This window comes from Phytophthora sojae (genome assembly GCF_000149755.1).
Source record: "Phytophthora sojae unplaced genomic scaffold PHYSOscaffold_1, whole genome shotgun sequence".
NCBI classification, from domain to species: domain Eukaryota; phylum Oomycota; class Peronosporomycetes; order Peronosporales; family Peronosporaceae; genus Phytophthora; species Phytophthora sojae.
The window spans coordinates 5,063,864-5,091,313 of NW_009258115.1; the positions used below are offsets into that span (position 1 = coordinate 5,063,864).

The window sequence follows — 27,450 nt, forward strand, 5'->3', positions numbered from 1 at the left end:
TCCCAAGCTCCGGTCCGAGTTGATTCCAATCGAGCCCACGCCATTCCATTCGTCTTTTGGCCACCAACGTCCACAGTTGGCACTTTGGTCCTCACACCCGCTCGAAATCGCAGCCATGTCAATCCGCTCTCCAGCTCTTCTGCTCGTCCTGGTCGTGACACTGCTCGGATACTCGACAAGCGTCGCTACCGGTATCATTCCGACGCCTATCATCGGAGACGCCCTCTTCGAGGACATCACGACACCGGCGCCGATCATCGGTGAGGCCCTGTTCGAGGACAACTCCAACCTCACCGACCCCAACATCACTCGGCACCTGCAGGCGGCGTACCCGCCCAACGGCTTCCAGACTGAAATGCTCAACGCTGTCAACAAGGAGCGCACCTCCAGGGGATTGAACGCGCTGTGCATGAACAAGAAGCTGGAGAATGCCGCCCAGGGCCACTCGAACGACATGGCCGCCCACAACTACATGAGCCACAAGGGCTCGGATGGCTCGACGATGTCGCAGCGCATCAAGGCTGCGGGCTACAAGCGCACCGCCTGTGGAGAGAACGTCGCGGCTGGACACACCTCCGTGGAGCAAGTGATGGCGGCGTGGATGGCCTCGAAGCACCACCGCGACAACATTCTGCGCCCCAAGTTCACCATGTTCGGCTGTGGATACGCGTACAATGAAGACTCTACGTACCAACACTACTGGACGCAGAACTTCGGAGCCAGCAAGGTCGAGCAGTGCTCGTGAGTGAGAGGCAACGGTGGCAGAACGGGTAAGCAGCAGCAACAGCCCGTACATCAACTATCAGAGAGATACGTACAAACAATGCTTCTGAAATGAATCAAAATACCACTAAGTCGGTCTGTTTAGCTACATGTATGTTTTTGGTCTGTTCAATACTTGGAGAAGCCGCAGAAGCTGCCGCATAGCCGACAAATGATCTTCGTCCCGGAGGCTGCAGAGCTGGTTGTGTCCTCCTCTTCCTCCTCCTCGCCTTGCACCTCTGAGTCCAATAAATAAAAGGGCGACGTGCCGCTGGACAAGTCGATTTCGGATGCTGACGCCCCACAGCCCATGCACTTCCATATTTCCATGGCGGAAATGCAGCGGAACGAGAGGAAGCACCTCTCGAGGGTGTGGCCAGACTCGCACACGATCTCCAGCTCTCCAAACGGAACGCTCTTCTCGCAAATGAAGCACGTCTCGCGAGGTGGTGGCACACGTGCTGTTGATGGAGAGGCGGACTCGTCAGCAGTCTCGATTTCACTGCTTGCAGTAGCTTTTGCTTTCACGTACGCGATCCACGCAGCGACTTGTTCGGGTGGGTCCAGTTGGTCGTAGATGTGCGTAATGAGAGCTTCACTTCGGGCTGCAAGAGGTTCTTGAACGCTGAGGAAGTCGGCCATCACTAGCGCACTCGTCTTCTCAGATGAGGAGCTCTCAAGGAACTCGCGAAGAGCTTGCCCGGCCTTCTTAGATGCTGCCATCAGCGCCGCCAGACAGCGCTCAGCCCAGTATACACCCAGTGTACGACGAATTTTCGCGAGCGCTGCGTTTTGTGCTGCTACTTGATGATCAGCAGGCGTGATCGCACTACGTAGCAGCATTGACGCCTGCAGGTAAAGCGGAATGGAAGGCCTAGCATCGCTTTCTGCAGCATCGGAGGTGGGTGAAGCCTCGTAGTAGCGCTTTTCGAGTTCCTCGCAGAGATACAGATACGCCGGTCGACGTGTAAGCACTTCACTGTCGCTCGCCTCACCACCGATGGAGGTCTTGATCTTGTTCAACAAGCCGGGGATCACCAGCTCCGTGGACCCATTCATCGACGTGACCGCGGCGTTGTCGTTATAGCAGAACCACACGACATCCATGAAGCTGCTCACCGACTGACTCTCGTTCAGAATACGGCACACGACGTCCACGAACTGGCCCGGGTTTTTCACCCACGGCGACGGAATGTACTCGAGCGAGCTCGACACGCGACTGTATGATACATCGGCTTGTGACTTGCGGTTGGGTCGAGACGCCGGAGGGATGATGAACACACAGGCCAACTGCGCGGAGCTAGACGACATCGCAAGCCCAAACACTGGGTACTTACTGGCATTGGATGAAGCAGTAGCTGTGCCATCGGAGTCGCCGTCCGCTGAGCTACTCGGGGCTGCGTCGCTAGAATATAATTCTTTGCCCGTGGACTTCTCCCACGCTTTGATCGTGCCGTCTACAGCAGCAGAAAAGACCATGTCCCCGAAAAAATTCAAGTCGATGCCCGTCACATTGCCGTCATGCGCCTTCCACTTGGCGTTCGGCTTTGCCTGCTTCTTCTTCTTCAGGTTCCAGACCGAGATCGTCGAGCCCGACGCAACCACCAAATCGTTCGTGGGGCTGTTCGAGTACGCCCAGCGACTGCCCATACAGAGCCCAAACACTGGCTGAGAGCTCGGCGTCACAATAACGCGGTCCACTGCCAGCTCCAGCGGCGTATCGTCCACTGCGCGTGTTCTTACAGGGACACTTGCGATCAACACGTTTCCTTCCGACGTCCCCAATGCCAGCCCAAGCTTCTCCTGCGCACTGTGTCGGTGCATCTGCTGCCACGTGCTGGTGGACACCCAGCCATACTTTTCCGTATCAATCCACGCAACCGGAGCCGCCGACAGCAGCGGCAGAACCTGTTGTCCCCCGATGAAAGACGGATACGCGTAGGCCCAAATGGTGCAGATTTTGCGTCCGGACAGCGCGATAAGCGACGTTGTGTTCTGCTTATCCATCGTCAGCATAAACGGCGACCAGGCCACACTCAGCGTCGACATCATGGCGCATCTGTGAGTGTACTCGGCCACGGAGTTCAAGGCGGCGTGTCCTGCCTCCGGGTCCAGCTTCCTCTTCTTGTTCTTGCCGGACTTGTCCCCCCTCGGTGCAGCCATCGCCACACTGGGCGGCAGGTGGTTGAGCCTCTCGTCGTGGGTCGGCCCCAACCGGAAGCTCTTCCGCTCCAAGAACTTGAACAGGTCCTCGGAAAACACCGCGACCTCCTTCCAGTTCATGTGGAAGCTGGGAGGGAAGTGCAGACTGACTCGGGACGAGGCTGTGAGCGCCAATAGGGCGCAGGCGTTACTCGGCGCAGAGCCCCGAGGCCCCCACACTGCAGCCACGAAGGCGGCGCCCGTGTTCTTGGACAGCGACAGCTCCTTGGGGTTGTGTTGGTGGCGGTCGGCCTCGTTGAGCAGGAAGTACGTGGTGCTGGCCCGCGGCAGCCCCGCGTCCAGCGCCTCCATGTTGGGCGGGACGGCCACGGGGATGTGCTCGTTGGGCGTGCGCTCCGGCAGGAACACGAAGTCCTTGGACACGGCGGGGCCCTCGGGCTGGAACATCTCGAGCTCGCGACTGCGGAACGTGGCGACCAGGATGCTCGAGTCCGACACGACGGCCAGACGCCCGTCCTCGGACCACGTCACGCCGCCCGGCACCAGTGGACTGCCGGGGATGCGCTCGCGCGAGTCGACATCGGTCGGCAGCAGCGCGGGCGCGGGTGCCGAGGCGACGTCCACTTCTTGATCGGTGGTCATGGTTTTGTGTCGGCTTTTGGGCTTTTTGTTGACACGGATACCTATTTTGGTCGAAAATTTCAGGTTTGAGAGGGTGTCCATGTGGACAATGGAGGACCCGCGTGGGTTACTGTGGGTAGTGTGGTTGTCATGCTACCCTTGTATGGTTCTCTATTCAAGTTGGTTAAATATCTCGTCGCCCTCGTCTTCATCGTCGCTTTCGCTGCCGCTGACGGAATTGGCGTCGTCCGCTGCCGAGGAGTTGAGTTGCTCGTCTTTGGCAGCGTTGTTCCTGCTGCGATCGCGCTGGCTACGCTTCGAGTTGCGGCCTTCCTTCTTCGTTTCCTCCTCCTCCTCGTCAATGTCGCTGTCATTGTCACCTGTGGCGGTGGAGTTCGCTGGCTTCGACTCAGCGTCGCTTTCGACGGATTCGGATTTCACAGTAGCATCATCGTCGCTATCGCTGTCGACCTGGAAGACCTTCCGCTCCTGGACACTGCCAGATTCCGAAGACTTCATCTCCTCGTCTTCGTCGCCCACTTTGAAGATCTTGTCTTCGATGACAGAGTCGTCTTCATACTCTTCCGCGTCCCACCCGTCACTCAGCTCTTCACACATTTCCTTGTCGCGCTTGGTGTCGATCAGAACAAACTCCGGCTCCGCCGTCACTTGGTCGTTAAGACTAAACGGGTGCAGGTACCGCGCGTCTTCACGCTCAGTAGATGTCTGTCCACATTAGAGCACAAACAGACTGCGGTAAGCAGCATGCACTTTTTCCTCTAAACCACAGCAAGCCAACGTACCAGCCAGTTCCTGCCGCGTTCAACCGCCGGGAACCCGTCACGAAATCTGCGGCTCGAAGCTGGAAACTTGAAGGCCGCGTAGTAGTGCTCCATGGCCTCGTGATACTGCCGATCCAGCTCGGTCTGTCCGATGCGCAGCACCTTGTCGTAGCCATCCATGAATAGGTGCATAAGGAAACTCAAGCCTTTGATGTTCTTTTGATAACGGAACAGCCTCATCTCCAAGGTACTGGCCTCTTCGTGCATTTCATCCATTGACTTCCATGGCGTGGGCGGACGACTCGGACACATGTACTGCTGCCCGAGGTACACGGTCGGAGGCGGAGGCGCGAGCTTGCCGCGTTGCTGATGGTACAACTCAGCCACAATGCGATGGTCGCGGGGCATCACTTTGCCGTGCACCTCCAGCTGGTGCTCGAAGAGCTCCGTGAAGCTCTCGAACGGAATCCTGCACAAGTAGTGGAAGCAGCTGTACGGCTGCAGGCCCGTGGTGCTGGAGCCATAGCGACGCACCGCCCTGCAGCTCACGTCGTTGCAGACCTTGTTCGTGTTTTGCTTGACCAGGAACTCCTCGTCCATCCCCTGGAGCTTGGGGGCCTCCTCCATCGGCGCCTTGTCGTTGATGGGCAGCCCCATCATGGACTTGCGCCGCTTATTCTTACGCAGACGCTTCACAGTGCGGTGCACTTCCTCCTCGAAGCCGCCGAGCACCAGCACCAGGTGGTTGTTGCGGCGCCACGTCGCGCGAAACCTCTTGTTCTGCAGGCGGCGACCTTGCACGTTCTTGCGGCGCATGAACGGGATGCGCGAGTGCACGGGCACGTCCAGCGGGCTCACGGTGCCCGCCGCGAGGTCCTCGGCAGGAGGCATGGGCATGCCATTGCGCGGCTTGTACGAGCGCGCCTCCGACACCTTCCTCCGTCTCTTCATCTTCCTGGGCCCCATGGATGGAGCAGAATGGCTCCAGTTCAATTATGGCGGCGGTTCGTCTGCGACGTGTGCCAACGATTTTGGTGGCTGGGGATTGGAGGAAAGACGTTTTGACCAATCAAACAGCACTTCTATTCAGGAAAAAGGCAACTTCACTTTGTCTGCGTCTGTTGCTTGCTGTCCGCCTTGTTCTTGTTGGCTGCAGCCTCTTCTTCCTGCATTTCCTTCCGCAGCTCGTCCATGCGGGCGACAATGCGCCGCTCGATTTCCTCCTCCGAGATCTTGATGCTTTTCGGCAGCAGAGAAGGGAACACCAGCTCGCGAGGAGGACCCTGGCTCTCCACGAGCGCAGCAGTTGTCGGGTGGTACACAGCAGGAGCCTCGCCGTACTTGGCCTCGTAGCGCTGTACGCCCTTGGATAGACGCCACTTGTGGAACTCCTCGCGGCCGAAAATCACGGCGGCACCCACTGCCGCGCCAGCCGCTGCACCCTGAAGACCGCGGAGCCGACCGCCTAATGAACAAAGTAACAAACACATACACTCGTATTAGTCGCTACAGCGCAATTTATCAAGCCGACCATGACGCTGCAAAGTATCACACGGGTGTACAGCACCGACGAGCTGCTTGTATGCATCCAGAACTCACCGACAAGCCCGGCGTAGAATCCGCCCGTGATAGTGCCAGCAGCAGCGCCCGTGATCCAGTCCTTCTTGTCGTCCCTCTTGTCCGCGATCACCTCCTCAAAAGCTGCAATGCGTCACAGGAAACAAGCCGAAGATCGCCAATCAATCAAACAATGCGATCTTCCAGCAGCCAAAGCGACCACCATCTGCTCTCACCGATATACGTCGACGACAGCAGGAAGAAGTTGGAGCCCATCGACGCCGCGTAGAACTTGATGCTCTCATTGCGCAGCGCCGCCAGCACCGCGCCCATGGTCGCCCCCGTGGCTCCGGCCATGCTGGCGCCTACCAGCATGTGCTTGACGGCTCCCTTGGCCTTGTCTGCACGCAATGAAAGCACATAAAACCCCGTCAGCCTTCTCTCCACACTTAACACCACCAATATCCAGGCGAAAGCACCTACCCAGCGTCTCCTCCATCTCCGGGTTGCGCTCGAACATGGTGCCCAAGTTCCCAGCCTCTCGTCTGCTGACAAGAAGAAGAGCTCACCAAAACTTACTGTGGTGTGCCGTTCGTGTGGCACGCCCCGTCATTCGCCCGACCCCTTTCATCCAATCACGAGCCTCCACCTCGCACTTAAGCGTAACATACCCCCACCGCCAGTCAAATACCGTTGCCGCCCCGCCGCAGCGTTAGTCCCAGTCACTTGCGAACTAGCATCCCCCCCAAGACTCCAGCAAGATGCCCCGTCAGCTTTTGGCTACCCGCTACGTGCAGATCCCCGAGGACGTCAAGGTCGTCCTTGACGGCCGCAAGGTCACCGTGTCCGGCAAGCGCGGCGAGCTGACCCGCGACTTCCGTCACCTGACGCTCGACATGCGCCGCGTCAACAAGGAGCAGATCCGCGTGGACCTGTGGTTCGGCAACCGCAAGCAGCTCGCCTGCGTGCGCACCGTCTGCTCGCTGATCGAGAACATGATCACGGGCGTGCGTGTGGGGTACCTGTACAAGATGCGTTTCGTGTACGCCCACTTCCCTATCAACGTGACGTTCGAGAACAACACGGTGGAGATCCGCAACTTCCTGGGTGAGAAGCGCGTGCGTCGTGTTGCTCTGTCCGAGGGCGTGTCGTACGTGCGCACGGGCGACGTCAAGGACCAGATCGAGCTGAGCGGCATTGACCTCCAGAAGGTGTCGCAGGACGCCGCCAACATCACGCAGGCCTGCCTGGTGCGCCGCAAGGATATCCGTAAGTTCCTTGACGGTATCTACGTGTCTGAGAAGACCAACATCGAGATCGAGGAGGACTAAGCGCCTCTCATCCACGCCGTTCGTTCAAGAAGCACTCTTGTCATGGGGTTAAACCGCTGCTAGGAGAGAGTTCGTAACCGGATCTGAATAGAACCGACCGTGCTCCATTGCCGTCACTGGGTTGATTGCAGCGAGTTTGCTGCTTTCTTCTGTCCGGGCGGATTTTGTGTTGCGCAATGCAGAGGTGTACTGCAGGCGAGTTGGCTGTGGTGTGCTTGGGTTGTCCAGCACGCCGCAAGCATCTCGCCTGCTCCTTTGGCTCGCGGCTAGCATGAAATCCTCCTTTTCCTTCATTTCCTTGTCTTGTTCTGGAGCTGCGTGGAAGTAGTGGCATCTGCAATGCATGGACAAGCTCATGTCATTGACAGATCGGTTTGTTGAGTTCACGTCAATTTCATGACTAAAGTCATTGATGTCGAAGTTGTGGCAGGGTCAATGCCATCGTTGTCGTGGATGGAAACCATGTCGAAGGTGCTGCAGTCTGCAACATGCAACTTGCAAAACGTACAGCAAGGTGGCGACAACGTCAACTTGGCATGATTGAAGTGCATTGGGCCGGCTGCTACGTTTATGGGTATCCTCAACTCTATTTGCCATCACTGCACTGCCACTTCAAGCTTCATTCGCGCGGTGGCCCACTGATCGCTCAAAACAAGTCAAAAGGGTTGGCTGAAGAAGCTGACGGCTGCGATGGAGCAGGCGCACTAGCAAAGTCTCCGAACCTGCGAGACATCAGGAAGATATGTAGACAGTCAGCAGGGTAGCTCGAAACACACAGCCAACGAGGCATTTGCAACAGGACTCACGCGTTCGGGTCAGCAAACGGAGCGGCGTTCTGTGGAGGATGCGAAAACGAGTTCGACGCTCGAGGTTGCGGCCTAATTGAAAAGAGCACCGAGGTGTCAGTACATGCACTTCATCAGACTCCTCGTTGAGACCGCGGCGTGGGGCACTTACTGGCCGTAGGCGAATGATCCAGCAGGCACTGGTGCCGTCGGAACGCTCCCGAACGAATTACTTGCGCCCGATCGGTTTGCAGGTGCCGAGCCGACAACTCCTCCCGAGCCCGTGCGTGCTGCAGTAGTGTTGCTGTAACTCGAGCCACCGAATCCCAGGTTGCCAAGGTTGAGCGAGGCGAAAGGATCGTTGATCGAAGCCGCTGATGCAGGAGTCTGCGCAGTATCCAGGATAACATCCGTCAAGCAATCGTTTTCACGAAGAATTAACTCCGATACATGTACTTACCTTCACTGGAATCGGGGCAGGAGGGGCAGCACCGCCAGCCGGACGAGGAGGAAACTGACCAGGATACTGCTGTCCTGGCGGGTGCATCGGCTGCTGCTGTCCGGGAAATCCTTGCTGCTGACCATACCATTGTTGCTGCTGAGCGTGGGGAGGCTGCCCTTGCTGGAATTGCTGCATTCGCTGCTGTTGCTGCATGTGACCGCCAATCGCATTCTGAGGCTGTTGTTGCTGCGGGAAGCCACCAGGAAAGCCGCCAAATGCCTGGTTAGGCGCACCAACCGGTTGCTGCTGCTGCTGTGGGTGAGCCCCCGGGAATCCATTGCCACTGCTCGCCCCACTTGCAAAACCAAACGGGTCACTCGTTGTCGCTTGATTACTCGAGTTGCTGTTGCCGGCGAAACCTGGAGCCCCGAAGTCGGGTGTAGGAGCCGTGTTACCGGGCGTGGGCGCGTTCGACTGCATCCCATCGAAAGCTGCAAATGGGTCCGCGGCAGCGGCAGGGGCAGCAGGCTTCTCGGGTTTGCTGGCAAAAGGATCCAGTCCAGCGTTGGCCGAGTTTGTTCGTGACGAGCTGTTCGATCCCGTAAAATCTCCGAAAGCGTCTCCACCGCCACCAAAGGCATCAAACACGTTGCTACCTGCGGTAGAAGCCGGAGCAGCAAAAGCATCAAACGCTGGTGACGAAGACGCTGACGGGGAGCCAAACGCATCGAATGGTGAAGCATTCAGTATGACCGGCGCAGCTGGAGGCGCGGCCGGGGCTGCAGCAGACATGTCACTGAACGGGTCGAGAGATGCAGCCGAGTTGGCACGACTACCGGCGCGACTCGTAGGTGTGGGGGCGTCGAAGGCGTCAAAAGGAGAAGAAGCTGCGGGGCTCGGGCGGCTGGCTTCGGGGACTGGAGCAGGAGCGGGGGCATCAAAGCCAAAAAGATCATCGGTCTTTTTCGGCGGGCTCAACCCCATGAGATCATTGGTGGCGGGCGGAGTACTAACGCTTGATGAAGAAAAGTTGGATCCTGGTGGCGGTGCAATCTTGAACGATCCAAACTTTGGTGCGGGCGGAGGCGGTGGGGTCACTTTGGGGGCTGGCTTCGACGCTGCACTTGCAGTACTGCTGGAACCTTCGAAGTCGCCAAAATCCGCGAAGCCGTCGCCAGCCTTCTTTGAAGCAGCTGGAGCATCGAAGTTGCTGAAGTCTCCAAATGATTGCACAGCAGCAGCCGTCCTCGAACTTCCCTCAAAGTTGGAAAAGTCTGCGAATCCGCTGTCGGCGCTGCTACTGGTCGCCTTTGCTGATTTCTTGCTAGAAGTAAAGAAATTGTCGTCGCTGCCAGTCGTCTTCTTCTCTTTCTTTTTGCTGCTTTTCTGGACGGAGCGAATGTGCGCGAACGTAATTAAAGTTAGACCACTTATCCAACACCAACAACAGTGTCAATGACTAACCGATTCTTCATCCTTGGCATGGCGCGGTGACCCATAAACCCACCTAATATTCACCAGAAAAATATTGTGTGAGCTAATTGTGGACATGACCCTGCATCAATTCCCCGTATTGCCTGCCGTCGTACTTTCGATCAATGTACGTCAAACGAATAAAGTTCCGCGTGCGCTCGCCGTCAGTGCCTCCGTTCGGACGGAAGCTCGGGTCGTGCTTCGCTCGCCAGTACTTCTGCGCCGCCTGCTCATAACAACCCATTAGAACACAGCCCAATCGCCTCACCAACAGAGCAACAACCACCCAACCCACCTCGTTGCCGCCGTGGCCGACCATGTTCTTGACCTCGCTCTCCGTGAACTTGGACATGGAGATGGACTTGACACGGTGCGCGAACTCGCGGCTGCAACACCACAGCACCGTCACGAAACACCGTCAGCACATAAGAACGCCAATGCAGTGGATTGCAGAGCAGCCACTCACTGGATGCCGCTGCAGGCGGTGCAGACGAAGGTGTTGAAGTCCAGACAGACGTATTGGGGCATCTGTCCGTGCCACAAAGAAGTCTACAGCGTCAGCAACCACCAGCACACGCACACACAGAGACACAGAGAGATAGAGAGAGCAGCAGCTGCCCGCCAAGCTCCACGTCCCCGAAATGGAGCTGATCGCTCCGCCCGCTACGGTTGCGCACCATTTCGTTGCAGTCGAAGCAGCGCTTGTTGGCGGGGTTGCTGCGCTGGAAGTCGCGCAGCTCCTGGGTGAGCCGCTCCTCCAGGCGCTTCTCGGTGGGCGACGACTTGGCCATGGCGGGTGCTGGGGGCGTGAGGCGCAGGGAAGGAAGCACGCGACGAGCGCAGGGGGTCGCTGGCCGCGCTAAGTTCCAGAAACGGTGTCGACACGCGCAATGGGATAGTTTTGTGTTGTGCACACAAAATCATCGTGCTGCTTGGATTTTTCACAAATTTATCCATCGGATTTTTAAAATCTGCCAAGCCCCAATTAGGGTTGCCAAACCCCACAATTAGGGTACATTAGTCAATGCCGGCAGCAATTAGGGGTTTTAATTGATCGACAAGCGATGGAGGAGCTATAAGACTGCGGCTTGTACCACGAAGGAGCTGTGTTCGCCGTAGAAATCTCATGCAATGCAACAGTGATAGAACTGCAAAGGGCAATCTTCGAGAAGCGGAGATACCGCGAGCGATCCCTGTTCGCTCCAGGCAACTTGAGGCTCCGCTTGGCGTAGTGTGTGCAGATCCACTGTTTCCTCGGCGAGGTACACAGTAACAGTAACATTGGTACCGCTTGGTTCACCATGGTCACAGTTACCTACTACCCCCTATATTTAATAGACTTGGAATGTCGCGCTATAGCTCTCCACGTCGGCTTCACTAATCCTACACCCGCCTTCATCATCAGTCTACCCCACTCCCTCGTCGCTGTTGCTGTCTCCTTCGTCTACAACGATCGCTCGTCAACCAGACTTGCCAACGGCACTAGAACTTGTCTGGTCCCTTTTGTCCCTGTCGTTGGCGACGTCGAAGTACTGCCAAGCATCGTTGGTATGTTGGAGACGGGGAAACAGCGATACTGACGAAGAGGAAGTGCTAGCGCGTACGTGGACGACTGGGTGCGGCTTCTGAAGAAAATCGAGGAATGAGCCTTTGCAACAGTGCTCGACTATGAATAGCTTTACCGCACAGATCATTTACCGCATAAGGCTATCTATCCCACGATAGCCAACGCACGGTCAAAGCTCGTCTTCAAAAGCAATGTTGAAGTCAAGATCCCAAAGCTTCACCTGTAACATTTTATCGGGTCCTTTCAGGCTTCCTGGCGAAGGGGGTCTCATGAGCAGAAAACGTGTTACCAGATTCTGGTACACGGTAACATCCACGGTTTCCTTGGGTTTTCATGGTAACTGTGGACGTGTACCTGCGCACACTAGCTTGGCGTGGAAGCAGAACGAGGGGTGGCTGAAGCGTGATGATCAGCTGGGTAGTTTCTTGCAGCGTGAACCTGCAGAACCGGGATATGCGCATTTGCTACCGACGTCCAAGTTATCTAAAGTTTTTGGCGAGCTTAGGAACGGGGTTATTCCTATGGTGTCGTTCTCTTCAAAAGTCCACCCATGACGGGGAAGTCTACGTTGGCAGCGTTGGTGAGTCGCGCGTTGGTGAGCAGAAACCGGGAGCAAGTGAGGAAGGATGTGGTTATCAATTTTTTGCTACGCGGGGTATCGAAGACGGCTTCGTTCGCGACGTGGTTCAAGGAGTGTGGTGCTACGTGTACGGAGGACTGTAAATGGGCTTCGATGGGATACTTTGTCTATCTTGTGGTGGATGAGATTCAACTACCTACAAAAGATGATCCTAGGAAAAACTGTGACTTTTGGAACGTGGTCAAGGATTTCTGGGGGACGTGGTGAGCTTTAGAATCCTGATCCTGGTATCGGACGGCTCAGTTCCCATGTTCGGTCTGTTTTCCCGTCCTGAGGATCCTTCCGCATCTGTTGCTTGGTCCTAAGCATTTGAAGTTCAGCGGCGATGAAATCAAAGAGTATGTGGACAAGTGTTTCAAAGGCCGAGAGTGTCTCCAAGGGGCTGGCCTCTTACACTTCCATTCACGCCTGGGGCTACTGACCAGCAAGCACGTTGGGCTTTGCGCGGCTGCTATCGGGAAACTGAATGAAATCTACGGTTCATGCCAAAAACGTGTCGTTGCGGTCCCGTCAGCTGAAGATTGGATTCGTTTCGTGGAGCAAGGTTCAGCGTATCAAGACCACGGCGATAACGCCGTGTTTGAGGCTCTGAATAGCTCGAGCGCATTGAAAGTGCTGAAAGATCTGACTCTAGCGGAAGTTGGGGCCCTGAAACGCTTTGTTACAGGAGAGAAAGCTTACACGACCGACGCTGCGGTGAACGAACGCTTTGGTTCCGTGACCATTGAAGGCGACGACGCCGCACTGAAGAAGTGCATCCTTGCTGGGATTCTTGTCGAGACTTCCGAGAGAAATGTTGAGTTTCTATTTGCTGCCTTGTGGCGACACGTTATCTCGATGTGCGTTGGCTGCATCAAGCGTGCACCTGCGTGTCCGTTATCGCTACAGGAGATGATTGCGCGTGCAATCGAAGCTACCGACTACGACCGCATACGCAAGACGTTTGGGTCGGACCTACGCGTTCAAAGTTCACATAAGATAGTATCTTGGCAACTGGGGAGAGCTTTGCAGTCGGAGTTTTACCTGGCTTTGTGCGTGCCGCTGCACCCCGACGGAAACTCATATCACAGCTGCAGACGTCGGTGCCGTTTTCGACTCGTCAAGAATTCACAACTTCACGGTTCAAGGCGGCAATGAATTTGGGGGCATTGGGCTGTTGACAAAAGGCAACGAGTTGAAAGAGCTCGGCACGCACTTAGCCCCTACGGATCATGCTTCGCTTCAGTTGAGCGACTACTGCGTGGTCGACTTTCGACTATCCGCTTGCAATGAAGACGCCGTCTCTTCAGATCTAATACATCACGATAAGCTCTGTATTGTGTGCTACAACCAAGAAATGACCTAAGAGCAGGTGCGGACTCGCGACGCGACCTGGAGTGTGCGTGAATCCACTGCTGTTTGACTCAAGACCAATAGCTCGGCTGGCAGATCAAAAGATGTTGGTTAAGGTGAGCGATGCATACCTTCTTCTTCTTAATGCAAAGAGCATGTTGACTAGGCGTACATTTTTGGGCGTCACTACCTGTCCGATGTGACCAGGCGGCTCGATCCGTCGCCGCGCCCCCCGGATCAGCAGAGACAGACTTTCGCCGCCTTGGCAGCATGAGCTCGTTCGAGGACGTGGAGCTCATCGTGCAGTGGATCCGCGAGCGCATCTCGCTGCCCGGGTACCAGCCCAAGGCCTGGACGTCAGCGGACTTGGCCACCGTCAAGGAATTCGTCGAGAGCGCGAGCGTACCAGCGTTGTTCCTGACGCTGCAGAATGACGCACTCGTGGTGTCCACCACGGCACCGCGCGGCGTGAACGGCAGCGTCATGTACTTCGTCAAGAACGGGCAGGCGCTCGTCACGCCCACCAACATCCGGGACGCGCTGCAGTTCGGCACCGTGGACAAGGACGCCATCGCGTCGCTGCTGCACCTCATGAACGGCTTCTACCTGCACCGCCTGCAGACCAACAAGGCGTGGACCGAGAGCGTGCAGAAGGAGTTCACGGGCCAGTTCTTCCGCTTCATGTCGAGCCTCACGGAGACCGTGAGTCGCGGCTGCGGCAAGACCGTGCTGTACCTGCCGCCCGTGAACCCGGACAAGTTCAACTACAAGGACAAGGACCTCGTGCAGCAGCTCGAGTCCACGGTCATCCACTGGACGCGGCAGATCAAGGAGGTGATCAACAACCAGGACAACGCGCACGACGCCGAGGGCGCCGGCCCGCTCGAGGAGATCAAGTTCTGGGAGCACCGCACGGAGGATCTATCGGGCATTACCGACCAGCTCAACAGAGAGGGCGTGAAGGAGATCGTGGAGATCCTCCGCGCTGCCAAGTCGTCGTACCTGCAGCCGTTCGAGACGCTATCACAGATCATCAAGCAGGGATCGACAGAAGCCAACGACAACCTCCGCTTCCTGCAGAAACTGAGCCCCGTGTGTGAGGACATCGCTCGCGCACAGCCAGACGAGATCCCGTTGCTGCTTCCGAGGCTGCTAAACTTCATCCGACTCATATGGATGTACTCGCGACACTACAACACGGAGGATCGGATCACGAGCTTGCTGCGGAAGGTGAGCAACGAGATCATCATCGTGTGCTGCAAGATGATCTCGCTCTCGGACGTCTTTGACGGCAACGTTGAGGCCAGCATCCACCACTTGGAGCAGAGCATTCAGTGCGGGGTGTCGTGGAAGCAGATCTACCGGAAAGCCTCCAACGCGGTGAACGCCACTGCGCCATCGCCTGACCGGAGGTGGAACTTTGACGAGACGGGCATTTTCGCACAGATCGACGCGTTTGTGCAGCGCTGTCGAGAGTTGTTGGAAGTGTGTGAGGGTCAGATCCAGTTTGCGCGCAAGGGCAAAGGCGGGAAGCGCGAGGATCTCCCCACGTTCGGAGGCAATCGTGGCATGGATATCGTGAAGAGCTTACGGGGTATTGAGGCGCAGTTTGAGGGGCATGTTGACCGTCTACGCCAGCTTGACTACGATATCCTCGATGTCAAGAACACCAGTTGGCACAGCGACTTCAATTCCTTCAAGAACGGGATGAAGGACCTGGAGGCGATGACGCAAAACGTTATCAATGGGGCCTTTGAAAGCATATCTACAGTCGCCGCTGGGGTGGATATGATCCGCTCTTTCCAGAAGATTGCTCAGCGTGAGGCGATCAAGCGCTGCGTCGAGAAGCGGACGATCGACATCTTCGGCATGTTCAAGGCCAACATCGCGTCAGTTCGAAACCTGTTCGAGAAGAACAAGCACGCCCCGCTGTTATCCCCCACAGAACCCCAATTTGCTGGAGCGGCTCTGTGGGCACGAAGCTTACTGCTGCGCGCTACTGATGATCTCGTCCGACTGCAAGAACTCGTGGATCCTTCTAACGCAGCAGAGTGTGACGAGGCTCAAAATGCCTACGACGGCCTACGTCTCGTCATCAACGAGTACATTCAACGCAAATATCACGACTGGATCGAGGATTTGAACACGTTAGGCAACACCAACATGAACTCTCGACTGGAGAACCCGTTGATGACAAAGACCGGATCGGACCCAGACGCCGCGCCTACGAGCGTGAATTTGAACTCGCACAACAAAGACAACAACGCCCTGCAGAACACCGAGAAGACACTGATCGGACGGGCGAAGAAGGGGTTTCTCCACTGCAACTTTGACCGTCCGCTACTGAACCTGTTCACGGAGGTGCACTACTGGCAGTACTTCAATGGAGAGATCCAAATCCCGTACATGGCTCACGATATCTGCAACCAAAAGGAACAGCTGCGTGTGCTGCGAGAGCACGTGATGCTCGTCGTGCGTGACTACAACCGCATCTTGCTCGAGTTATCCTCGACCGAGCGACGACTGTTTGAGGATATTATCCGCAAGCTCGATCGTCGCATTCAACCAGGTCTCCAGAAGCTTACGTGGGTCTCGAAGGGAATCGTCGAGTGGTACGTCGCAGACTGCCGCAAGCACTGTGAAACCACGTACAAAATCGTTCAAGAATTTCAGGAAAACAAGGACATTGTGATGAAGAACTGCAAGATGATCAGCGGGCTGATGCACATCTTCATCGAGCGCAACACCATCTACGACGACGGCGTGTTTGAAGCGAAGCAGGTGATTCACCGGAAGACCATCGAGAAGCAGCTACGTGAGGCTTACCAGACGATTAGCTCAACGATGACGGCGACGTACGAGCACTTTACGTCGGGTCCTCCAGAAGTCCAGCGGGAGTGGAATCGATTCGTGGAGCGCTCAGACAAAATGCTGGAGGATGCGCTACGACAGTCCGTGAAAAAGTCGCTTCAAGAGTTATCCAAAGCAATTAACGGCGACGCTAAGACCGACCCACGCCCATTGTTCCGGATCCACGTCGTGCTTGAAGACAACAAGGTGGAGTTCAAACCGTTCATGGCTGACCTCACACAAATGGTGAACACTGTGGCGAAGGAGATTTTCAATGTCATTTCGGTTGTACCTCGCTTAGTCGCGTCGCTTCCTCGGCATCATGGTAATAACCGAACAAATTTGGATTCTTCAGGCACCAATGGAGCAGCTACTGATGGAAAGGCTGAGGCTGGAGCTGGCGCTAGCGAAGAAGTTCGGCCAGCTGATACTGCAAGCGGTGAACCTTCGGGTAATCAGGACGAAGCTCACTCAACGATCGACGCAGCGGACAAAGTGGAGGCTCCTGCGGTTGTGAACAACTTCTACCAATCCATTTTCAACGACGAGGAGATTCTGAAGGTGCTAGTTCACATCATGAACGGAATGTCGTCCAGCGCAACCGAGTTGCAAAAATACTTGGGATACTGGGACAAGTACAAACTGGTGTGGAACCAAGACAAGCAGGCATTTATTCGTCGTTACGCGAAGGCCAACAGACCGCTGCAGCAGTTCCGCGCAGACATTGAGCGCTACCGAGAACAGCAAGTGAGTATCCAGAACGAAGACCTGACCAATACGATCAACTTTATTCAGATTGACACCAACTTCCTCAAGGCAAGCCTCGTCGAGCACACCGTCCAATGGATCGGCAAACTCACGGGACTGTTGAACCAGACAGCGCACGACGAGTTGAGGGACATCATGAACATGATGAAGGACAACACACACAAGCTGCAGATCAAGCCGTTGAATCTGGATCACTTGAGCGAAAGTATCCATCTTCTGCATGACATCAAGGACGGCATGCCAGGGGTAGTGGCGCGCTTTGAACCTTTGCAGCACAAGTACGATCTCCTGGCCGAATTTGATGTGCAGACAACGGACGAAGAGCAGCGCGATCTCGCCAACTTAAAGTCCAACTGGGATTCGTACGAAGCGATGCTGGTGGATGCCAACACGATGCTGCAGAAGTGCAAGGTGAGTATGAAGCAGAGCCTGCAGGACTCCGTGGCAGACCTGAACAACATCATGTCAGAACTTCGTACCGAGGCCGAGGCGACACTGCCGTACTCTGGCGAACAGCAGTCGAAGATAGCTCATCAGATCCTGGCCGAGTTTGAGAAGAAGATGGAGGCTACACGGTCTCGCCAGAATGCGTTGAAGAAAGGTCTGGAGATTTTTGGTATCGAAGAATCGAAGAACGACGGCTTTGTGCAGACCGAGAAGGAGCTCGAGTTGCTGCAGCAGATCTGGGCTCTGACAGACGAATGGGAAGTCGTGTGGGCCTCGTGGAAGAACAAAGTTTTCTACGAGATCGAAGTGGAGACGATGGAGTCGACCGCCGCGCAGTTCTTCAAGAAAGTAGTCAAGTACGGGAAAGACATGAAGAGCTGGACGGTGTGGAGCTCCATGAAGACCAAGATCGAGCAGTTTCGACAGACATTACCCTTGATCCAGGACCTCAAGAGCCCCGCACTGCGCGCGCGCCATTGGGCCCAGCTGAAAGAAGAGATGGGCAAGACTTTCGACACTGAGTCAGCGAGCTTCACCTTGGAGCGGGTATTCTCTCTCGGATTTCACTTGCACGCCGAGTTTATCAGTACCCTGTCAAGTAATGCAGGCAAGGAGTTGTCTATCGAGCAAACTCTTGACAATATTGAGAAGCGCTGGGCTGCCATCGACGTCGACATCACCGAGTACAAGGGCGTGTACTATAAGATCCGCTCAGCAGACGATTTGTTCACGGCACTGGAAGACGACCAAGTGCAGCTGTCTACGATGAAGGCCTCGCCCTTCTTTGGGTCATTCGATACGCGGATCTTGTACTGGGAGAAAGCGCTATCTCACTTGTCCGAAGTCATCGAAACCCTGTTGGGTGTGCAACGCTGCTGGATCTACCTGGAAAGTATCTTCATGGCGTCTGAGGATATCCGCAAGCAGTTGCCGCTAGAGAGCCAATTGTTCGAGGAGGTCAACACAGCGTACTGTCGGGTGACAGAGGGGATGGCCAAGATGAAGAACGCGCTGCAAGCTACCCAGGAGAAGGGTGTGCTGGAGACTCTGGTGGCGATGCAGGAGAAGCTGGATCAGATCCAGAAGTGTCTGGACCAATACCTCGAGACGAAGCGAATGCTGTTCCCGCGGTTCTACTTCCTGTCTAATGATGATCTGCTTGAGATTCTAGGCCACCAAAAGGACCCTGATCAAGTGCAGAAGCATATCAAGAAGTGCTTCGAAGCGATCAAGACGCTGAACCTCATCCCGCCTGGTGCTCGTGGGAACACGACGTTCGAGGCGCTCGGAATGAACTCCCCATGCGGTGAGCAAGTGATGTTCGCGTCGAATGTGGTGGTCGCTGGCGCCGTGGAAGGCTGGCTCTTACGCATCGAGGCCGCTATGGTCAACACCCTGGAGAAAATCTTTGCGCAGTGCATCGTTGGCTATAAGGGGAAGAAGGAGAAGTGGATCAAGGACTTCCCAGGCCAGCTACTCATCACGTGTGGCCAAACCGCCTGGACGAACGAGTGCATCAAGGCACTAAATGAAGTGGCGAAAGGAGAGAAAAAGGCGTTGAAGCAGCTGAAGAAGAAGTGGATCTCGTACCTCAACAAACTCGCAGACATGGTGCGAGGCCAGCTCTCAGCCACCGACCGCAAGAAGGTCGTGGCGCTCATCACAATCGAAATTCACTCGCGTGATGTCATTGATCGCTTGGTGAAGCAGAACTGCAAAAGTGTGAATGACTTCGACTGGCTGATGCAGCTGCGCTTCTACTTTAACAAGGATCTAGGCGAGTCCGGTATTTGCGAGGTGAAGCAGACGGTCACCTCGCTGCAGTACTCGTACGAGTACCAAGGCAACAATGGACGCCTTGTCATCACGCCACTGACGGACCGATGTGTCCTCACAATGACAACCGCTCTGCATCTCAACAGAGGTGGCAACCCTCTGGGCCCTGCTGGAACTGGTAAGACAGAGACCGTGAAGGATTTGGGCAAGAATTTGGCCAAGTACGTCATTGTCTTCAACTGTAGTGACGGTTTGGACTACAAGTCGGTTGGTCGGATGTTTGCTGGCCTTGTGCAGTCTGGTGGCTGGGGGTGCTTCGACGAGTTCAACCGAATCGAGATCGAGGTGCTATCTGTGGTGGCACAGCAGGTTCTGACTATTATGCAGGCGCTGACAGCGAGGCAGACGCAGGTGATGTTCCTCGGCTCCATGATGAGGGTGAACTTTAACATGGGTATCTTCATCACGATGAACCCTGGCTACGCCGGACGCACGGAGCTACCGGACAACCTCAAGGCGTTGATGCGCCCCTGTGCTATGATGGTGCCAGACTTGGCGTTGATTGCTGAGGTCATGCTCCAAGCCGAAGGGTTCCGCGATGCCAAGGTGCTGGCGAAGAAGACGACCACGCTCTACGGACTGATGATCCAGCAGCTAAGCAAGCAGGATCACTACGATTTCGGCCTGCGTAGCTTGAAGGCGGTGCTCAACATGGCAGGCACATTGAAGCGCGAGGATCCGAACCTGCAGGAGGAGAATATCCTGTTGCGTGCATTGCGTGACATGAACATGCCCAAGTTCATCCGAGATGATGCCGTGCTCTTTCGCCTTCTACTAGGGGATCTCTTCCCTTCCATTGAGCTTCCCGTGACTGACTATGGTAAGCTCCAAGGCAATATCGAGCAGGCACTGCTGGAGCACAAGCTGCAGGTTCATCCGGTCATTGTCTTTAAGACGATCCAGCTGTACGAGTCTCAGGTCACACGCCACTGCAACATGATCGTGGGTCAGACAATGGCAGGAAAGACGACGATCTGGAAGACGCTCATGGCTGCCAAGACGTCGCTGGCGAAAGAAGGTGTGCCCGGGTACATGCCTGTGCGCGTGCAGGTGCTGAACCCCAAGTCGATCTCCCTAAATGAAATCTACGGCGTGTACGACCTGTCGACGTTCGAGTGGATCGACGGCATCTTGTCGGCCATCTTCCGGAACCTCGCAGCGGATGAGAAGGCGGAGGAGAAGTGGATCATGCTGGATGGACCCGTGGACACACTGTGGATCGAGAGTATGAACAGCGTCATGGACGACAACAAAGTCCTGACGTTGATCAACGGTGACCGGATCAGCATGAGCCCGTCGATGGCGCTCATGTTCGAGGTGCAGGACCTCGCGGTGGCATCCCCCGCCACCGTCAGCCGCGCAGGAATGGTCTACATGGACGTCGAAGACCTCGGTTGGCGTCCGTTCATTCAGACGTGGCTTACTACGACTATCAACGTCCAAGAGGAGCGCGACGTGCTCCAGGCTCTGTTCGAGAAGTACATGGAAAAGGTGCTGCGGTTCAAGACCTCGGAGGTGACGGAGCTCATTCCAGTGACAACCTTCAACAGTGTCAATTCCTTCTGCAATCTCTACAACGCCTTAGCCACGGTCGAAAACGGAGTGGATCTAGTCACATGCGGTGACAAGTTCGCCGTTGCTGTTGAGAAGTGGTTCCTGTTTTGCATGACGTGGAGTGTCATGGCTGCGGCGAATGAAGAGGGACGCAAGAAGTTCGACTTCTTCCTGCGCGACATCGACTCCGTCTACCCACCTCTCAAAACCGCGTACGATTTCTTCGTGGAGCCCTCAAGTCGTGAATTCAAGCTCTGGGACGAGAAATTGCCTCCGAACTTCCGCATTGCGCCCAACACACCGTTCCACAAGATCATGGTACCGACCATCGACACGCTGCGCTACGGATTCTTGCTGCAAACGATGCTCGCGTCTGGAATTCACACGCTACTAGTCGGAGAAACTGGTGTGGGGAAGACGACGGTCATCGAGCGAGAGATCGAAGCCCTCAGCGACGCGTACAACGTGCTGGTGATGAACTTCTCGTCTGCGACGTCGTCCGCCACGACCCAGGACATGATTGAAAACGTCATGGAGAAGCGCTCACTGAATCGATTCGGTCCCGTCGGAGGCAAGAAGCTGGTCACGTTTATCGATGACATGAACATGCCGACCAAGGACCTGTTTGGATCGCAGCCACCGCTCGAGCTGTTGCGACAGTGGGTCGACTATAGCTGCTGGTATGACCGCAAGAAGCAGACGCTCAAGTACTTCATCGACATGCAGTTCGTCGCTGCGATGGGACCTCCAGGCGGTGGGCGATCCGTCATCAGCTCTCGCTTCCAGAGCCGATTCAACTTGATTAACATGACGATCCCCGAGCAAGCCCAGCTGAAGCGTATATTCGAGACCATGCTGGTGCCGAAGCTGTCCGAGTTCGACGACGAGATCAAGCCTCTAGGCGTGCCTCTGGTCGCCGCCACCATTCAGCTGTACCAGAATGTGCTGGAGCAGTTCTTACCCACCCCTGCGAACTGCCACTACCTGTTCAATTTACGCGATATGGCTCGAGTGATTCAAGGGCTTCTGCTCTCGGATAAGCACAACGTTGCAAGCCGTGATGGGATGCTACGACTGTGGATGCACGAGAGCCTCAGGGTGTTCTCAGACCGACTCACCAGCTACGAAGATCGACAGACCTTCAAGAAGAAGCTGGATGATCTGCTAGGTGTCCACTTCCAGACCGACTGGGGTCGCTTACTGTCCTCCGCTCCGGAACAACTCAAGGAGAATGGGCCGTTGTTCACGTACATATTCTCCACGACTCCAGGGGCAGACGAAGGCAGCGCGCGATACGCGGAGGTCATGGACATGAAGATGCTCAAGGGTTTCGTGGAGGAGCAGCTGGAGAACCACAACGCCGAACCGGGTTTCGTGCCTATGAACCTCGTCATGTTCAGCGATGCGCTCATGCATATCCTACGTATCCACCGTCAACTTATGACGATGCGTGGTAATTTATTGTTGGTGGGCGTTGGAGGCAGCGGTCGACAGTCTTTGACCAAGCTTGCGGCCTTTATGGGCGGCTTCAAGGTCTTCCAGATCGAAGTGGGCAAGAATTATCGCAGCTTCGAGTTCCACGAGGATATCAAAAAGCTCTACACCCAGGTGGGTCTCCAGCAACAGAAGACCGTGTTCCTCTTCAGTGACACGCAGATTAAGAGCGAGTCGTTCGTGGAGGATCTCAACAACATCTTGAGCAGTGGTGAAATCCCTGGACTGTTTGAGAAGGACGAACAAGCTGGTATCATTGATGGAGTTCGCTTGAGAGCACGCGCGCAGGGGGTACGTGAGACGAAGGAGTCACTGTGGAACTTCTTCATCAGCGAAGTCCGTCGCAACCTGCACGTCGTCCTGGCCTTCAGTCCCATCGGCAAGGGGTTCTGCAACCGATGTCGCCAGTTCCCGTCCCTCGTCAACAACACCAACATCGACTGGTTCAACGAGTGGCCTCTGGATGCTCTTCAAGAGGTGGGGATGAAGTTCCTCGAGGAGAAAAACGTGGCTTCTGAGCCACAGCGTCCCAAGATTGCAGCCGTCTTCGCTGTGGTTCACAGCAGCGTCATGCTTGCGTCGTCGCAAGTGCTGGCGCGGATGAAGCGCCACAACTACGTCACGCCTACGAATTATCTGTCGCTAGTCACGGGGTACGTGGAGTTGCTCTCCGAGAAGGCAGCGACGATCCGTGACACTCGCGACAAGCTCAAGAATGGCTTGGCGAAGCTTGAAGAGTCCCGACTGCAAGTCGAGGAGATGTCCAAGCAACTGGAGCAGCGGAAGATCGTGGTTGCGCAGAAGAACAAGGACTGCAGCGACTTGCTGGTGGTTATCGTATCGGAACGTCGAGTAGCTGATGAGCAGCGGAAGCAGGTGGAAGCCGACAGCGAGCGTATTGCCAAAGAGGAGGCCGAAACGAAGAAGATCGCCGACGATGCCCAAAAGGATCTGGACGAGGCTCTTCCAGCGCTGCAGCGTGCGATGCAGGAGGTTGAGAACCTGGACAAGAAAGCTATCGCCGAAGTCAAAGTGTATACTCAACCACCCGAAGCCGTGTCGATGGTTATGTGTGCTGTGATGATCCTTTTCGGTTTGCCACCGACCTGGGCGTCAGCTAAGACGAAAATGAACGATGTGAGCTTCCTGCAGCAGATCAAGACGTTCGACAAGGACTCGATCCGTGACAAGACGGTGACTGCTCTGAAGAAGTACACGTCCAAGCCAGCATTTAACGCAGATATGGTGAGGAAGGTGTCGTCTGCAGCAGGAGCGTTGTGCTCGTGGGTGCTGGCGATGGAGTGTTACTCTGGAGTTTTCCGTGTTGTCGCGCCCAAGAAGGAGGTTCTCCGCAAGTCGCAGCAGGCGCTGGCAGTCAAGCAGAAGGATCTGCAGGTGGCTAAGGAGAAACTCCAGGAAGTCACGGAGAAAGTGGAGGCACTGAAGAACCAGTACGATACTAGTGTGTCTGAGAAGAATGCTTTGCGTGAAGAGGCTGAGTTGCTGGAGCTGAAGCTCTCTCGAGCCGAACAATTGGTGAAAGGTCTTGCCGGTGAGCGTGAACGCTGGGAAGGCTCCATTGCTGATAAGAATGCAAGTCTTCAGAATGTCGTGGGTGATGCACTGGTAGCCGCCGCGTTCATCTCGTACGCAGGGCCGTTCGACACGTTCTACCGTGGGTCACTCGTGGATACGTGGATGAACCGGGTGACGCAACAAGCTCTTCCCTTGTCGCCGAAGTTTACGTTCATTGACTTCTTGGCTGATCCGACGGATGTACGTAGCTGGAATGCACACGGCCTCCCGCGCGACCCGCTATCTACGGAGAACGGAGTGATCACAACGCGAGGCAAGCGGTGGCCACTCATGATCGACCCTCAAGGGCAGGCGAACAAGTGGATCAAGGCTATGGAAGGCTCTCGACTCGAAGTTGTAGATCCGATGATGAAGGATCTCCTCCGAAAACTCGAGAACGGCATTCGCTTTGGCTCCCCCGTTCTAATGCAGGACATCCTAGAGGAGCTGGACCCGAGTCTGGAGCCGGTTCTCACCAAGAGTATTATCAAGGTGGGGAACCGTGAAGTTCTCCGTCTTGGCGACAAAGAGCTCGACTACAACCGCGAGTTCCGCTTCTACCTCACTACCAAGCTGCACAACCCTCACTACACACCAGAAGTGTCCACGAAGACAACCATTGTCAACTTCGTTGTGAAAGAGCAAGGTCTCGAGGCTCAACTGCTGGGTATCGCTGTTCAACTAGAGGAGCCAGCCTTGGAGGAGCAGAAGTCCGACCTGGTGATGCGCGTGGCTGCAGCCAAGAAGAAGCTGATTGACCTAGAGAACGAGATTCTGCGGCTGCTCTCAGCCGCGAAGGGCTCGCTCCTGGATGACGAGCAACTTGTGACTACTCTGAACGCGTCCAAGACGACATCCGAGGAGGTTTCCATGCAGCTTGTGATCAGTGAAGAGACCGAGAAGAAGATTGATGCTGCGCGTATGGGCTACGCTCGAGTGGCGCTGCGCTCATCGACGCTGTACTTCGTGCTTAACGACATGACAAGCGTGGATCCAATGTACCAATTCTCGCTGGATGCGTATGTGGCTCTGTTCCAGGACTCGATTGTCAAAAGCCGCAGCCTCAAGAACCAAGGCGCGCTCAGTGAAGAGCTCACGGAGCGAATCAACGCCATCAACGACTATCACACGTACGCCGTGTACGCGTACGCTTGTCGTGGTCTTTTCGAGCGTCACAAGCTGCTCTTCTCGCTGCAGATGTGCGCGCGCGTACTGCAGAGCGTCAACAAGCTCCCCCACGACGAGTACGACTTCTTGCTGAAGGGTGGCAATGTGCTGGCCCAGGAGGAGAAGGTGACGAATGTCGCCAGTGAATTCCTCTCCGACGGTGCGTGGGCCGGCATAGTGGAGCTCAACAAGCTACCTGCGTTCCACGGCATCATCAGCTCCTTTGAACAGACGCTGAAAGGCTGGAAGTCATGGTATCAGAGCAGCACTCCAGAGATCGAGGCGCTGCCTGGGGACTGGGAAGGAAAATGCAACGAGCTGCAGCGAATGCTCCTGCTTCGGTGTATTCGTCCTGACCGGCTCAGCATCCAGGCTGCGCGGTTCACAGCTACGCACCTTGGCGCTCAGTTCGTGGATCCACCGCCTTTCGACCTCAAGGCGATCTACGAGACCTCGAACTACAAGACGCCCCTCATCTTCGTGCTCTCCCCCGGCGTCGACCCCACGAATTCCTTGATCGCGCTGGCTGAATCGCTACACAAGACAGTGGAGAATTGTGCACTGGGTCAAGGTCAAGCTAGCGTAGCTGAGGCCATGCTTTCACGCGGACTAGACGCAGGGAACTGGGTCTTCCTGGCAAACTGCCACCTGATGCTCAGTTGGGCGCCCACGCTGGAGAAACTCATCGACAACTTCTGCGCCGCTGCTCCAGCCCCCGCAGGACCGATCAACCCGCAGTTCCGACTGTGGCTTACGAGCAGTCCGAACCCGAAATTCCCCATCGCCATCTTGCAGCGCGGCATCAAGATGACCACGGAACCACCGCGAGGCCTGAAGGCGAACTTGATCCGTCTGTACAACACAATCATGCCGGACAAGTTTGCGCGCTGCCGACAGGTGAAGAAGTACAAGCGTCTGCTCTTCTGCTTGTGCTGGTTCCACTCGCTGCTGCTGGAGCGGCGTAAGTTCAACAACCTCGGCTGGAATATCCCGTACGACTTCAACGAGTCGGACTTCGCTATCAGCGAGGACGTGCTGGCCATCTACTTGGACGAGTACGAGGACACTCCGTGGGACGCGCTGAAGTATTTAATCGCTCAAGCCAACTACGGCGGCCGCGTGACAGACGACTGGGATCGACGCCTCATGCTCGTGTACATCTCGCAGTTCTTCTCCGAGAACGTGCTGACTGTCGACAACATGCCGCTGTCCGACTCGGAGTACTATTTTGTTCCGGACGATGGAGAGCTGACTTCGTACGTGGAGTACATTCGGCAGCTCCCTCTGGACGATCCACCTGCAGCATTTGGTCAGCATCCGAACGCCCAGATCGCGTCACAGATCGACGATGGACGAGAGCTACTTGCTACTATCCTGTCATTGCAGGCGCTGGATGTCGCTGAAGGTGGCAGTGGCAACGATGACACTGTTCTTGGATTGCTTCAGACGCTACGGGAGACTGTTCCCGATGTATTTGACCTTGCGAACATCAAGGCTGGCTTGAGTGCACGAAGTGACCCTGATGCACTGAAGACCGTGCTCATGCAGGAGCTCGAGCGATACAACAAGCTGCTGGCTACCATCAACTCGTCTGCTCGAGCGTTGGAGAAAGGTATTCAAGGCTCCGTGGTCATCACCCCCGAACTGGAAGCTGTTTACAACGCGCTGCTTATCGGCGCAGTGCCCAAGGCCTGGAGCTTCTGCTACCCGTCACTGAAACCTCTAGGCCCATGGACTCAAGACCTCAAGCTTCGCTGCGAGCAAATGGACCGCTGGGCCAACCAGATGCAGCCTCCAGTCTTCTGGCTCACGGGCTTCACCTACCCGACAGGCTTCCTGACGGCGCTGCTCCAGACTGCAGCTCGTAAGAACGGACTGGCGATCGACTCGCTCAATTGGGAGTTCATAGTGCTGAACCAAGGCGAGAACGCTCTCCCGACGGGGCCGAAGGACGGTGCCTACATCAAGGGACTTATCCTTGAAGGCGCTCGCTGGGACTTCGACCACGACTGCCTCGCAGAACCCAACCCGATGGAGCTGCACTGTGGCATGCCTATCCTGCACTTCCGTCCCGTGGAGGCCAAGAAGAAGTCGGCCAAGGGCTTGTACAGCTGCCCGCTCTACATGTATCCGCTGCGAACCGGAACGCGTGAGCGTCCGTCGTTCATGATTGCTGTGGATCTCAAGGTAGGACCTGGCAAGACTCCTGATCTCTGGACACGTCGGGGTACAGCGTTGTTGCTGTCTCTCAGCACCTAAAAGACTCCATGCAATAAATGTAATAGCTTTCGATTGACTTTTGTG

General features: G+C 55.8%; 7 protein-coding genes across 7 annotated transcripts; 4 read left to right on the plus strand and 3 right to left on the minus strand.

The window, feature by feature from the left end:
• Positions 1–115: 115 nt before the first annotated feature.
• On the plus strand, positions 116–745 carry PHYSODRAFT_258337 (hypothetical protein; the record flags this gene model as incomplete). The annotated part of the gene is made up of 1 exon (XM_009516954.1): positions 116–745. One exon carries the CDS (start codon positions 116–118, stop codon positions 743–745), a length of 630 nt encoding a protein of 209 aa, XP_009515249.1.
• An 86-nt stretch (positions 746–831) lies between these two features.
• PHYSODRAFT_554300 (hypothetical protein) lies at positions 832–3,567 on the minus strand (the record flags this gene model as incomplete). The annotated part of the gene is made up of 2 exons (XM_009516955.1): positions 832–2,098; positions 2,195–3,567. 2 exons carry the CDS (start codon positions 3,565–3,567, stop codon positions 892–894), a joined length of 2,580 nt encoding a protein of 859 aa, XP_009515250.1. The 3' UTR covers positions 832–891.
• A 1,864-nt stretch (positions 3,568–5,431) lies between these two features.
• Positions 5,432–6,405, minus strand: PHYSODRAFT_473695 (hypothetical protein; the record flags this gene model as incomplete). Its single annotated transcript, XM_009516956.1, has 4 exons — positions 5,432–5,793; positions 5,928–6,029; positions 6,122–6,286; positions 6,369–6,405. 4 exons carry the CDS (start codon positions 6,403–6,405, stop codon positions 5,432–5,434), a joined length of 666 nt encoding a protein of 221 aa, XP_009515251.1.
• A 212-nt stretch (positions 6,406–6,617) lies between these two features.
• On the plus strand, positions 6,618–7,328 carry PHYSODRAFT_353463 (hypothetical protein). Its single transcript, XM_009516957.1, has one exon. It carries the CDS (start codon positions 6,647–6,649, stop codon positions 7,214–7,216), a length of 570 nt encoding a protein of 189 aa, XP_009515252.1. The 5' UTR covers positions 6,618–6,646; the 3' UTR covers positions 7,217–7,328.
• Positions 7,329–7,862: 534 nt separating this feature from the next.
• PHYSODRAFT_258326 (hypothetical protein) lies at positions 7,863–10,707 on the minus strand (the record flags this gene model as incomplete). The annotated part of the gene is made up of 10 exons (XM_009516958.1): positions 7,863–7,938; positions 8,023–8,094; positions 8,174–8,388; positions 8,462–9,360; positions 9,568–9,829; positions 9,908–9,950; positions 10,033–10,142; positions 10,212–10,302; positions 10,383–10,465; positions 10,594–10,707. 10 exons carry the CDS (start codon positions 10,705–10,707, stop codon positions 7,863–7,865), a joined length of 1,965 nt encoding a protein of 654 aa, XP_009515253.1.
• Positions 10,708–10,998: 291 nt separating this feature from the next.
• PHYSODRAFT_469264 (hypothetical protein) lies at positions 10,999–11,148 on the plus strand (the record flags this gene model as incomplete). The annotated part of the gene is made up of 1 exon (XM_009516959.1): positions 10,999–11,148. A coding segment is annotated over one exon (150 nt), but the record flags the coding sequence as incomplete, so codon positions are not given.
• Positions 11,149–12,033: 885 nt separating this feature from the next.
• PHYSODRAFT_321690 (hypothetical protein) lies at positions 12,034–27,405 on the plus strand (the record flags this gene model as incomplete). Its single annotated transcript, XM_009516960.1, has 5 exons — positions 12,034–12,190; positions 12,638–12,918; positions 13,012–13,083; positions 13,663–19,563; positions 19,594–27,405. The coding sequence occupies 5 exons, from the start codon at positions 12,034–12,036 to the stop codon at positions 27,403–27,405; spliced, it is 14,223 nt and encodes a 4,740-aa protein (XP_009515255.1).
• Between the last annotated feature and the right edge of the window lie 45 nt (positions 27,406–27,450).

Excerpts from the sequence above, each read along its gene's own strand:
- PHYSODRAFT_353463 (XM_009516957.1), top strand. The coding sequence starts at position 6,647 with ATGCCCCGTCAGCTTTTGGCTACCCGCTACGTGCAGATCCCCGAGGAC.